This window comes from Haliotis rubra, unplaced genomic scaffold (assembly GCF_003918875.1).
Source record: "Haliotis rubra isolate DU_JTF1 unplaced genomic scaffold, ASM391887v1 Scf1204, whole genome shotgun sequence".
Classification (NCBI taxonomy): Eukaryota; Metazoa; Mollusca; class Gastropoda; order Lepetellida; family Haliotidae; genus Haliotis; species Haliotis rubra.
The window spans coordinates 245,742-259,190 of record NW_025765120.1 but is presented as its reverse complement, the minus strand read 5'-3'; the positions used below and the strand labels follow the sequence as shown (position 1 = coordinate 259,190).

The following is a 13,449-nucleotide window of genomic DNA, read 5'->3' as shown; positions in this document are numbered from 1 at the left end:
TCGAACTACGTCCAAGATGTGTTTAAAAACAACAGTGGTTTACGCGTTTCACATTATTATTTTCAATTGAAGAAACGTATGGCGTTCCCAATGTAAACGTTGATGTTAATGATAATATGCTCAGTGCACCCTATGATGATGTGGACGAATTGTTAATGGAATCAGCCATAAGTGATAGTGAGAAAGGTGAAGCTATTAACCACTTGAAATTACGAATGGCACAAGGCCTTGATAATATCTTAGCTGAAATGTGGAAATGTTCGAGGCCTGAAATTCTGTCATTCATTAGAAACATTTTAACAAAATCTTTGATGAAGGTATTTTCCCACATTCCTGGGCGTCCTCTGTTATAATCCCGTTCCTCAAGAAGTCAATAAGGAGGACTCAAAAAGTCCAGACAACTATATCACTGATGAGTGACTCCTTGAGAACAGAATTTCGCTTTGGGCAAATATGCACGACACACTACCAGAATGCCAGACTGGTTTCCGAGAGAACTATACACTTACTGATAACATGGTTACTTTATATGCAATAATTAAAAAAACGGGTAATAGTAAATAAAACATAAACTATATGTAGCCTTTGTAGATTTTTAAAAAGCATTTGACTTAGTTGATTGTTCTAAATTGTGGCAATGTATCACAAAAGTTGGCCTGAGAGGTAAAATGTATTCCACCTTGAATGCTATGTATGCAAATGTTAAATCATGTGTTCGTTGTGGATATGACCTCTCAGACGTGTTTGCTTGTCCTAATGGGATGCGTCAGGGATGCATGCTTAGTCCTTGATGCTTTCATCAAAGAATTGTACTTTAAAATTCTTAATTGTGGTAAACATGGAGTACAAATGTTACCTAAATTAGCAGAACTTCTAATACTTCTCTTTCCTGATGATGTAATATTAGTATCAGACCCTGTTCTTGAACCACAAACTCAACTGAATTTTGGGGAAAAAATATAGCAATGAATGGAAATATCGGTAAATTTGTCAAATATAAAATTGTAGTTTATAGGAGGGGTGGGCCGAGTTTTCAAAGAAAGCCTGTCAATGCTTACAATTTCACGCATATCCTGGTTTGGCATTTCCTCGCAAAAAGAGCTTCAAGAAATCCACATTTGTTCTAAACTTGGAAATATTCCCCCCAAATGTCTTTTTTAAACAGTTAGATTCTCAAATACAACCATTTTTTAATGTACGGTTCAGAAGTATGGGGATTCCTGAAAATACGATTGAAAACCCCCCACCTTTTTTGCATGTAAATATATCTTAGGGTGGCGCCCTCTACTTCGAATTCTATGGATTATGGTGAATGTGGTAGATATCCACTTAACAAAACAGATGCCGTAAATTCTGGTTACACATTTTAGACATGCATGAACAACGTCTACCGAAAATAACCTACAATATGCTCCTACACTTAGGTAGGTAAGGTAACATGGGCTTCGAACCCTTTTACTCTCATACGGTTATGTCATTGTCTGGTTGTCCCAGACAATTGGTAATGTTCATATATTTTTAAATAAATTCAGGGAACGCTCCATAAATATTTTTTTTCAATATCTGAAATCGAATATAAACGAAAGTACAACATTTGAATCTTACAGATCGTTTAAAATACCTTTTCGTACTCACGTCTGGAACGTTACGTGACTTAGTTGTTTGATTCAGATTGGATTTGTCAGACTTAATGATCAATCAAGGTAAGAAAATAAGGATTGATAAAAAGGAAATGATTTGTATCTTATGTAAAAGAGGTATAGAGAATGAAATCCACTCAGTTCTTACATGTCCTACTCTTGATAACCTGAGAATTCTTAATATGCCAAAAAGTACTTAATTAAACAACAAGAAATTGCGTTCTCTTCTTCTTTGGTCTCTAGAAATGATACCGATGTATTACACCTGTCATTATGTTTAAAACATGAAACACGCTTAAGAAATAACGCATTGAAAGATATTGTATATCCAGATTGATGTAAGGTTACATGTAAGATTTGATTGTGTGAGCAATATAGACTAACAACAAGTCTCTGAAATGACAATATTTTACAGAGGAAGAGCTCATAATAAAAAAATAAAATATAATGAAAAGGAGCCCTGAGACTTTCTTCATTTTCAGCCTGAAGCTGTGGAAATCTAGACTTGCCACATTTTCTAGACTTGCGTGGGCTTTCTTGGATATATTTGCTTCAGGGTCTGTATGACAGACTATGAGCTATACTGTATATTTTGTTTACTCTGTATGTGGGCCAGATGCCTAAAATACAATAAAGCTTGTTTTCTTCTTCAAAGTACGTGAGATGTTACTTTGCAAATGTGATGTCTTTACAGATACGACTTACTGTATCTACTGCCAAGAACATGGGGAGACAACTGTGGCTGTTACTTGGTGCTCCGTCTGTGATGATGCACTCTGTGAGAAATGTTATGGAGCTCACAACTGCACCCCATCATTTCGTCACCATGACGTCACTGACCTGTCTGTAGAAGTCAAGGGAAAGCGAAAGACCATGTGCAAGGTGCACAAACAGGAGTCGCTAGAATTTCTCTGTCAGGACTGCAAGAAGGCCGTGTGTCAGAAATGTTGCATACTTTACCACAGGAAATGTGATGCCGTTGTCACGATCCCCTCACAGATGGTGATAATGAAAACAGAGCTGACAGAAATGAAGAAATCATTATCAAACAAGGAAGGTGAGACTAAACTTCGTGTGACGAAACAAAGGTTGCAGGAGCAGAGAGAGAGAGAGATCATTATTCACTGATGAAGTCACATATTCAGTCCGCATGCCAGAAAGTTATAGATCGGGCCAAGAAAAAAGAATGGAAGCTACTCGATCGGATGGAAAATATTTCACATAAACACATCGGACAACTGAAAGCAGACATAAAGTCAGGTGAGATGTCAGTAAAAATGTACCAACAACAAACGGAGCTGAAAGACCAGGCTCTACAATCTGAGTTTGACATGGATGTGTATAAGATGTATCATGGATGTGAGGCTGTCGGAGACGCTGACCTGAAGGAGAGAGGAAGAATAGTCAGTGTCACATTCAGACAGGACACAGACAAGCTGAGTAAAGCACTGGACGATCTAGAGCTGGGTGAGATAGAGGTCCTGTATGAGTGTGTGCTGGACCTAAAGGCTACTCCTGTGTTACAAGACACCATTGAGATCAGAGTAGCAGACGATAGGGGTAAACCAAACCCCATTGACGTGACACAGCTGGTGGTGAATAACACAGACTGCGTTGTAGCCACAGATTTCAGCAACACCAGTGTGAAGTCCTTCTACGTCAAGAACAACCAGACACAGCACAGTAAACTCAGTCTGAGTGGTGGCCCATTGAGTCTGACCAAGTTGACACACAACCGGGTGGCTGTCACTGTCCCGATCAGGAACCAGATTGTAATAGTTGAAGTGAACCCTCACCTGGTACTGCAGTCAACCATCACTACCAGCAAACAGTATTGGGGTATAACGTCCCTGCCTCAATCAACACTAGCAGCCGGTTCCCACTCTCCTCCCTGTGTTGATATCCTGGATATGACAGGAAACGTGCTGAGGTCTATCAGTCCACGCCACAAAGGTAACAACATCTTACAGTATCCCGACTTCCTCAGTACCAGGACAGGTAACATCTTGGTGTCTGACTGTGGAACTAAGTGTGTCGTGTGTCTGACCCCCGAGGGAGATGTGGTATTCAGCTACAGCCCTACAGGAGACACAGCACTGGAGTGTCCTCAGGGTATCACAAGTACCGGCACAGGCGACATCCTGGTTACAGACTGCAGTCTACACAGAGTCATTCATCTGACTGAGTCAGAACAGTTTGTCAGAAACATACTGACAAAAGAGGGCGGTATTACGTGTCCTGCGGGTGTCTGTGTAGACCCATATGGTTACATGTATGTTTGTCTCAGAACTGAGGGTCCTATCAAGGTGTTCACTTGTAACCACAGTCAAGTGTATGTGTCTGACTTGGCATACATGTAATCACACTCTCAGATCAGGGAAGGATCTTTAAAAGCCGAGACAGTATGATGTTGAGTATACACAAGAAACCATAAAGATGAAAAGATATATTTGGGATACCTCAGGTATATGGATATCTCCAATACACGAGATATCAGCATATAATTGTATAAACGATATGTCTGACATATGTGTCCCTGACAGAAGATTAACTGAACTCCAAGTCTTGCAGTAAACATTAGACCCATGTACTACAGCACAACATGGTGAAACCGGTTGGCTCAAACATCTTTCATGTATATATTCTCCTTGTTCATAATGTTGTGTATCACCTGCTTGATAACGGTGTTAGCATCTACACCGAACGTCGCACCCACTGCAATAGTCTTTCTTTAAAACATCTTACCTGTTCATCATATCAGCTTCTGTATGCCACTCGAGGAAATCAATTTTAAATGTTGTGAGTATTTATGCCACTTATGCTTATCTTCAACACTGATTTCAAGTCAACCCGTATTCTACTTTTTTATTACATACCCATGTAAACTTAGGATAGTAATACAGGGGTGCAATACGGATGACGTGGTCAAATTCCGTACTGCACTCCAGATTCCGTATTGAACCTCTTTCTCCAAAGCTTGGCACTTTCCGGGATTTTCCGTACCCAGCTAACGAGAGGTGTGTCAATTGAATATAATAATATGATTTTTAGGTTGTATATCATTAATTTAGAAACGTAAAACAATATCGTACTTGTTGATTACATTAAAAGATTGAAAGAAAAAAATGTGCTTGTCTTTTTTTCACATGACATACATCGTCTGCTTGTTGTTAAAATGTCGGCAACAATGACATCGATGGTACTATCCATCAAGACTTATTTGACATGTTATTGGACGAGAATTTTGGTACGTTTGAACTGGAATACTCTATTATTACTTTGGAATAATCACCAGTGCCTCTCGTAACAAAAAACATCAAAGATCTTAAGGCATACATCAAGACCAAGAAAAGTGTCACCACGGTACAGAAAACAAACAGTCTTGTTTCTAAATTCAACCATTTTTTATTGGAAAACAATGTGAAACAAGACATGCTGACTCTCCCTCCTCAAGAACTTGATGTTCTTATTGGATCCTACATTCTTTCTCTGGAGAAGGACAATGGTGAACCCTACGAACCTGACACATTAACCTCCTACCATCGCGCCATTGATCGCCACCTTCCTGACAACGATGACCCCTCTAACATTGTGCGAGATGCGGAATTCCGTGCCAGTAGAAAAGTTCTTGAAGCCAAAAACAAAATGAACTAAAACAAACAGGTAAGAGGAATCGGCCAAATAAATCCGAGTCTCTGTCAGTGGAAGATGAGGAACGGTTGTGGGAAAAGGGCGAATTTAGGAGTCATTCACCTCTGTCAATTTTTATGGTACTATTTTACTAAAATGTTTCGATTGCGTGGGCGGGATGAAAGCAGAAAATGAAAATGGGGTGACGTTCAGCTTAAAACAGATTCTGATGGCCAGGAGTATCTCGAGCTTTGGGAAAGGGAGACTGAAACAAGGGACGGAAATTCCACTCACCATCGCATGTTCAATCCTAAAATATTCCCCGGAAATGAAACATGTATCCTCCCAGTGTACAAATCATTTGCCAAACAACGGCCGAAAAGCATGTTAGCTCCCGATGGACCATTTTACCTAGCGATCAATCACAAGAGAAAGTCTGATGGTCTATGGTTTCAAATCGGTCTTCTTGGCATCAACACACTCGGTGGCCTCGTGAAAAACATGGATTCCCGTGCCGGTTTGGTCGGCAAAATCACAACTTACAGTGCTCGAAAGTCCATGTGTACACAGCTGCTTCATTCCGGTGTAGAACCGACGACAATATGTCAGTTGTCAGGGCACAAAACTGTGAACAGTCTCAATGACTATGCTGTTGCTTCCCTTCCAATGCAGAAACACATGTCTGGTATCCTTACTGGTAGTAAAGAAAACTCTCTTGTTCCTGTCGACAATTCGTCTAAAGCTGTCTCTCACCAACAACGCATGTCACTTCCAAAATGGTTTGAATGTAGGCCTAACAGCAGTCAGGTAAACCAAAACACTACTACACTCCACGGAATGACATCTGGAATATTCAGCAACAGTAACGTTTACGGTGACACCTTCAATATCAATTTTAACTTGTCTTCTCAAACAAACTGACTTATTTGGAACAGACCACATGCAAATTAGTGTGCGATGATATTGTATTACAAAGGACACTTTTTATATGCCCATTTTGAAATTAAACTTAGCTTCATAATAAACGATAGCTGACGTAAAAAATTATAACTTTGATATTGAAACTATTAAGGATGTAGCTACCATGAAATCTCACTATCATTATAAAAAGGAAGAGATAGGAGGGGTCGTCTCAAAAGCAAAACCAGGACGGGTGTCGCAGACGGTGATTGGGATCGGGCTGGGGGATAGAGATATCAGCTAAGATATGATAATCCTTTAGGGGAATTAAGCTGGGAAAGTAAACGGCATGTCATAACAATTTACAAATAACATCCAGTCCTGTCGATCTTCGGATGGTCATGCCACCTATATATTTTGCGACATTTAATACGATAGCTGATTTAATCTTTTCTATGGGTATCATACTCTTTTACACATCTCAACATAAACTTTATGAAAGAAAGACACGTAATCAATAGATGAAACATATTCAACACACATGAAAAATATAAAATCTTCTTTGAGATGACCCCTTGTGCCTGTAGGCAGCACATGCATTTCAGGTTATCTTCCAAAACTTAGACACCCATATCTTAGCCACCCAAGACACTAAAGATGGAGATTAATTAAAACAACACCCGAGGCTGAGCGACCTAATTGCCATCTTTAGTCTGATCTATTGTTTTCAGCAGCTGTTCCTATTTTTTCTAAGCTTTGACATGCTTTTTCTGGATATCCAATTATGCATCCCACTGAACGCCCTGTTAGGCCGATGTGGGTTATTTCCACATATGCTATTTGCAATTGAGTAAATTTTAGGGATATAGAGTAACAGCCTAAAACAGTTGTTTTCTATTTCCGACAGTACTTTAGGTTTGTCAGCGCCCAACCATTTTGCTGGTCCTTCCCCTTTGCTACGAAGTGTAGATATCGCACAAGATCATCTTTACCTGTCCTGACAGGTAATACTTTGTCGCGGGTGTACATTTACCCTCTACACCGCTGGTGACGCCCACACGGCAAGTGGCGGTTGTGAAGTGTGAAGGTGGACAGTGCGGTAAGTTGCTATACATCATAATGTATCAAATACTGGATGGTTGGTCCTGGTATTGATGGAAACACAAGCACACTGTTTCTGGTTATCTGATGTATCAAGTATTCAGTATATTTATAACTATTTACGCCCTGTCCAAGGCCTCAGTCCAAAGTCGAATATTGTTTGTTGTATTCCGTCAGATCTTGACGAGTCAGATCTTAACGAGTAAAGTGAGTCGATAATTAGGTGTAGTTTATGTCAACAATGATAATTAGGTGTTGTTTATGCCAGCAGTGTGTGTGTATTAGTCTCCTGTCGTGGTCTACAGCCGCCACAATCTCCAGTGTGTTGCCTGTGCCCTACATACATCGTACATGTAGATAGTGTACACAACAAGGAAGTGCATGTTGTCTACTTTCGTTATGGTAATGAGCACACGTGATCAACACGGAATGACACAGGAGGTATTCAGTCAGCTGTTGTGCTCCACTGATACTTCAAGAAAATCATAATCATCATATTGACCATTTCACAAGGGGGAATTTTGCTTTATATGGCTTTATTGTGTCATAGCAAGTAAACCAACTGTAAGAGCGCAGCGTGTATTCAGGATTTGTACCAATTTCTCGCCAGTTGTAACGGACACTCTTCTTGTGGGAAAATGGTCTTTTTCTGTTTTTACTGTTCCTCTATCAAGTATAACTATGTTATATTTAGGAACTATAATATTTAGGATAATATACTTGGTGTTGAAGAACAATCCCCGCACCTCAGACGGCTGGGCAACCCGTGCCCCTTTTGCTGGGTCATTTAATTTGCATGTAAAGCGATCTTAGCGCTACAGCGGTCGTAACACCCTTGCTTCAGTATAGACATAAGATAGTCGTAGGGCTAAGATGGCTTCGTGCATGTGGTCCCTGAAGTCCCGGAGATTTGATATCACATGCTATGGCTGTCCATATCTAACGACTTCTAGGTCGATCAACACATGGCCGTGTGGGGCTGCAAATACTCTTTTACTCTTGATCTCATTATTAGATCTCAGAATTAGTCTGCCACAAAGTTTGATGGAACTTTTTTACCATTGATATTGGCTATTCACATCCATTGACAACACCCGACGATTCATTACACACAATATCCTTGACTGATTCGTGTGTGCAAATCGTAATTCCACAGAACCAAAGATGGTTACATATACCAAAGACACTATTGGAAGCGTTTATATATGCCATAAGCTTTAATTGCATACTTGACTATCTGACCAATCTGTAAAACGTGATATGTACACACTGCGGCATCAACATCACCTGAGGTACATTGAGACAGTGAGTGAGTGAGTTAAACTTTACAGTCACCTGTCTGTACAGAGGTTCTGAATCACCTGCAGTTGGACAATGTTAGATAGATGTCAAGAGTGTAGACATTATTTACCTGGTTTCAGATGGCAACCTCTCAGAAGCTGACGGACCATTTCTTGTCCTGTACAATATGTACAGAGGTGTTTGACAAGCCCTGTACACTTGTGTGTAATCACACCTTCTGTCGGAAATGTATCGTCAACTACACCAAAACCAGACCAGAAGCCATCAGTGCCAAGTCCCTCCTGTGTCCATTCTGCAGAAAGATGACGAAAGTGTCCGCCCCTGAGAGACCAGTGGAGGAGTGGGCGGATGACGTCAAACCTATCTTTCTCATCCAGGGACTCTTGGACTCGTTTGGCCCTGGATCCAAAGGTAGCTACAACTTTATACCCTCTACCAAAGAGATATATGTATATTCCTGTTTGAGAAACAGTGAGATATAGCGATCACCATGTCTGCCCGTCTGTTTTCCATTTCCGGAGAGGAATTCCTAAATCGTTGGCCAAGTGTGCAAAAGTAACCAAATAACATTTGCTGCAAATAAAACGAGTCTAGTGGTCTATGTCAGTAGGTTAGTGGCAGAAGAATGTCCCACCCACCCCAGCATTGCCATTCACCTGTTCCACCCACCCCAACTCTCCCATTCATCTGTCCCACCCATCCCAGCATTGCCATTCACCTGTTCCACCAATCCCAACGCTCCCACTCACCTGTCCCATCCTACCCAGCACTCTCATTCACCTGTCCCATCCTGGCACTCCCATTTACCTGTCCTATCCACCCTAGCAATGCCATCGTCTGTTCCACCCACCCCAGCACTCCCATTCACCTGTCCCAGCCACCCCAGCACTCCCATTCACCTGTCCCACCCACCCCAGCACTCCCATTCACCTGTCCCACCGCAACGCTCCCACCTGTCCCACCCACCCTCCAACTCACCTGTCACACCCACCCCAGCACTCCCATTCACCTGTCCCGACCTTGTCATTCCTACCCACCCAGCACTCCCATTCACCTGTCCCACCCACCCCAGCAATGTCATTCACCTGTCACACCCACCCCCCAACACTCCCATTCACCTGTCCCATCCACCCCACCCAGAACAGCAGTACCATTCACCTGTCCCACCCACCCCAACCCTCCCATTCACCTATCCCACCCACCCCAACACTCCCATTCACCTGTCCCACCCACCCCCGACTATTCCATTCACCTGTCCCATCCACCCCAACACTCCCATCCACCTGTCCCACCCACCCCAGTAGTCCCATTCACCTGTCCCACCCACCCCAACACTCCCATTCACCTGTCCCACCCACCCCAGACTCTCCCATTCACCTGTCCCACCTGTCCCACTCCCATTCACCTGTCCCACCCACCCCAACAGTCCCATTCACCTGTCCCACTCCTGCATCCCATTCACCTGTCCCACCACCCCGTCCCCCAATCACCTGTCCCACTCACCCCAGCATCCCATTCACCTGTCCCACCCACCCCAGATCGGTCTCCCAATCATTCACCTGTCCCACCCACCCTAGCAGTCCCATTCACCTGTCCCATCCATCCTAGCAGTCCCATGGATCACCACTAATGCATCCAAGTAGTCACCTTCACCCCCACCCCGGTCCACACCTGTCCCACCCACCCCAACACTCCCATTCACCTGTCCCATCCACCCTAGCAATGCCATTGCACCTGTCCCACCCCACCCCCCACCTCCATTCCCTGTCCCATCCACAATCATGTCACCCTGTCCAATTCACCTGTCACCCCATTCACCTGTCCACCCACCCCATTCACCTGTCCCATTCACCTGTCCTACCCACCCCAGCAGTCCCATTCACCTGTCCCACCCACCCCAGCACTCCCATTCCCCTGTCCCCATCCCATCATCACCCCATTCACCTGTCCCACACACCCCAGGGGTCTCATTCACCCGGTTGCCCAACCCATCCCGACCCTCCCATTTACCTGTCCCGACACCGCATCCCAGGAGTCCTGTTCTGTTCTGTTCTCTCCCGACCATCCCAGTTGACATGACTCCTTAACCATTGTACTGAGACTCCCATGTATAAAGCAACGCCCACAGATGGACTGCAGGTGTACCATATAAAGTGGCCAGCTTATGTGTCGCTGGGTGCTCCACAGAATTCAATAAGTGATCGTCTCAGAAATGTGTCAGTAGGGTCTTACTGAGTTGGTCAATGTTTGTTACTAGTGTTTCCTGTGCTATAAAGATACAATGAGAGATAAACATGTGTAAGTGTTTCAAGTAGGCGAGATGTTATTTTGCAAATGTGATGTGTTTACAGATACGACCAATTGTACCTACTGCCAAGAACATGGGGAGACAACTGTGGCTGTTGCTTGGTGCTCCGTCTGTGATGATGCACTCTGTGAGAAATGTACTGGAGCTCACAACCGCATCCCATCATTTCGAAACCATGACGTCACTGACCTGTCTGGAGAGGTCAAGGGAAAGGGAAAGCGAAAGGTCATGTGCAAGGAGCACCAACAGGAGTCGCTAGAATTTCTCTGTCAGGACTGCAAGAAGGCCGTGTGTCAGAAATGTTGCATACTTTACCACAGGAAATGTGATGCCGTTGTCACGATCACCTCACAGATGGTGACAATGAAAACAGAGCTGACAGAAATGAAGAAGTCATTAACAAAGAAGGAAGGTGAGACGAAACTTCGTGTGAAGGAACAAAAGTTGCAGGAGCAGAGAGAGAGAGATCATTATTCACTGATGAAGTCACACATTCAGTCCGCATGCCAGAAAGTTATAGATCGGGCCAAGAAGAAAGAAAGGAAGCTACTCGATCGAATGGAAGATATTTCACATAAACACATCGGACAATTGAAGGAAGACGTAAAGTTAGCTGAGATGTCAGTACAGATGTACCAACATCAGACGGAGCTGATAGACCAGGCTCTACAATCGGAGTGTGACATGGATGTGTATGAGATGTATCAGGGATGTGAGGCCGGTGATGTGGGTGCTGTCGGAGACGCTGACCTGAAGGAGAGAGGAAGAATAGCCAGTGTCACATTCAGACAGGACACAGACAAGCTGAGTAAAGCACTGGACGATCTACAGCTGGGTGAGATAGAGGTCCTGTATGAGAGTGTGCTGGACCTGAAGGCTACTCCTGTGTTACAAGACACCATTGACATCACAGTAGCAGACGATAGGAGTAAACCAATCCCCATTGACGTGACAGTGCTGGTGGTGAATGACACAGACACCGTTGTAGTCACAGATTACAGCAACACCAGTGTGAAGTCCTTCTACGTCAAGAACAACCAGACACAGCACAGTAAACTCAGTCTGAGTGATGGCCCATTGAGTCTGACCAAGTTGACGCACAACCGGGTGGCTGTCACTGTCCCGTCCAGTGAACAGATTGTAACAGTAAAAGTCAAACCAGACCTGGAGTTACTGACAACCATCACTACCAGCAAACAGTATATGGGTATAACGTCCCTGACTCCATCAACACTAGCAGCTGGTTCCCGGTCTCCTCCCTGTGTTGATATCCTGGATATGACAGGAAACGTGCTGAGGTCTATCAGTCCACTCCACAAAGGTAACAACATCTTACAGTATCCCGACTTCCTCAGTACCACGAGGACAGGTAACATACTGGTGTCTGACATGGGGAACCAAGTGTGTCGTGTGTCTGACCCCCGAGGGAGATGTGGTGTTCAGCTACAGCCCTACAGGAGACACAGCACTGGAGTGTCCTCAGGGTATCACAAGTACCGGCACAGGCGACATCCTGGTTACAGACTTACAGTCTGCACAGAGTCATCCATCTGACTGAGTCAGGACAGTTTGTTCAAAATCTGCTGACATCCAGGGACTGTATTCAGAATCCACGTGGAATGTGTATAGATGAGAGAGGGTGGCTACGTGTTTGTCTTAACGAGGGTGTCATACAGACGTTCTCGTGTAAATAGAGAAACACTGATGAGCTGCTGCTACATGTCAGGACATTCTGGTAGAAACATACAGACAGAAGATGGTAGTGTTGTGCTGCTACATGTCAGGACATTCTGGTAGAAACATACAGACAGAAGATGGTAGTGTTGTGCTGCTACATGTCAGGACATTCTGGTAGAAACATACAGACAGAAGATGGTAGTGTTGTGCTGTTACATGTCAGGACATTCTGGTAGAAACATACAGACAGAAGATGGTAGTGTTGTGCTGCTACATGTCAGGACATTCTGGTAGAAACATACAGACAGAAGATGGTAGTGTTGTGCTGCTACATGTCAGGACATTCTGGTAGAAACATACAGACAGAAGATGGTAGTGTTGTGCTGCTACATGTCAGGACATTCTGGTAGAAACATACAGACAGAAGATGGTAGTGTTGTGCTGCTACATGTCAGGACATTCTGGTAGAAACATACAGACAGAAGATGGTAGTGTTGTGCTGCTACATGTCAGGACATTCTGGTAGAAACATACAGACAGAAGATGGTAGTGTTGTGCTGCTACATGTCAGGACATTCTGGTAGAAACATACAGACAGAAGATGGTAGTGTTGTGCTCCTACATGTCAGGACATTCTGGTAGAAACATACAGACAGAAGATGATGTGTTGTGCCAGGACATTCTGGTAGAAACATACAGACAGAAGATGGTAGTGTTGTGCTGCTACATGTCAGGACATTCTGGTAGAAACATACAGACAGAAGATGGTAGTGTTGTGCTGCTACATGTCAGGACATTCTGGTAGAAACATACAGACAGAAGATGGTAGTGTTGTGCTGCTACATGTCAGGACATTCTGGTAGAAACATACAGACAGAAGATGGTAGTGTT

General features: G+C 43.6%; 2 protein-coding genes across 2 annotated transcripts; both read left to right on the top strand.

Moving 5' to 3' along the window:
- Positions 1-2,334: 2,334 nt before the first annotated feature.
- LOC124264278 (E3 ubiquitin-protein ligase TRIM33-like) lies at positions 2,335-2,768 on the top strand (the record flags this gene model as incomplete). Its single annotated transcript, XM_046699020.1, has 1 exon — positions 2,335-2,768. A coding segment is annotated over one exon (434 nt), but the record flags the coding sequence as incomplete, so codon positions are not given.
- Positions 2,769-2,923: 155 nt separating this feature from the next.
- On the top strand, positions 2,924-12,568 carry LOC124264156. Its single transcript, XM_046698895.1, has 2 exons — positions 2,924-2,965; positions 11,560-12,568. Exon 2 carries the CDS (start codon positions 11,566-11,568, stop codon positions 12,433-12,435), a length of 870 nt encoding a protein of 289 aa, XP_046554851.1. The 5' UTR covers positions 2,924-2,965; positions 11,560-11,565; the 3' UTR covers positions 12,436-12,568.
- Positions 12,569-13,449: the final 881 nt, after the last annotated feature.

Coding starts and splice junctions, on each gene's coding strand:
- LOC124264156 (XM_046698895.1), top strand. CDS start 11,566: ATGGATGTGTATGAGATGTATCAGGGATGTGAGGCCGGTGATGTGGGT.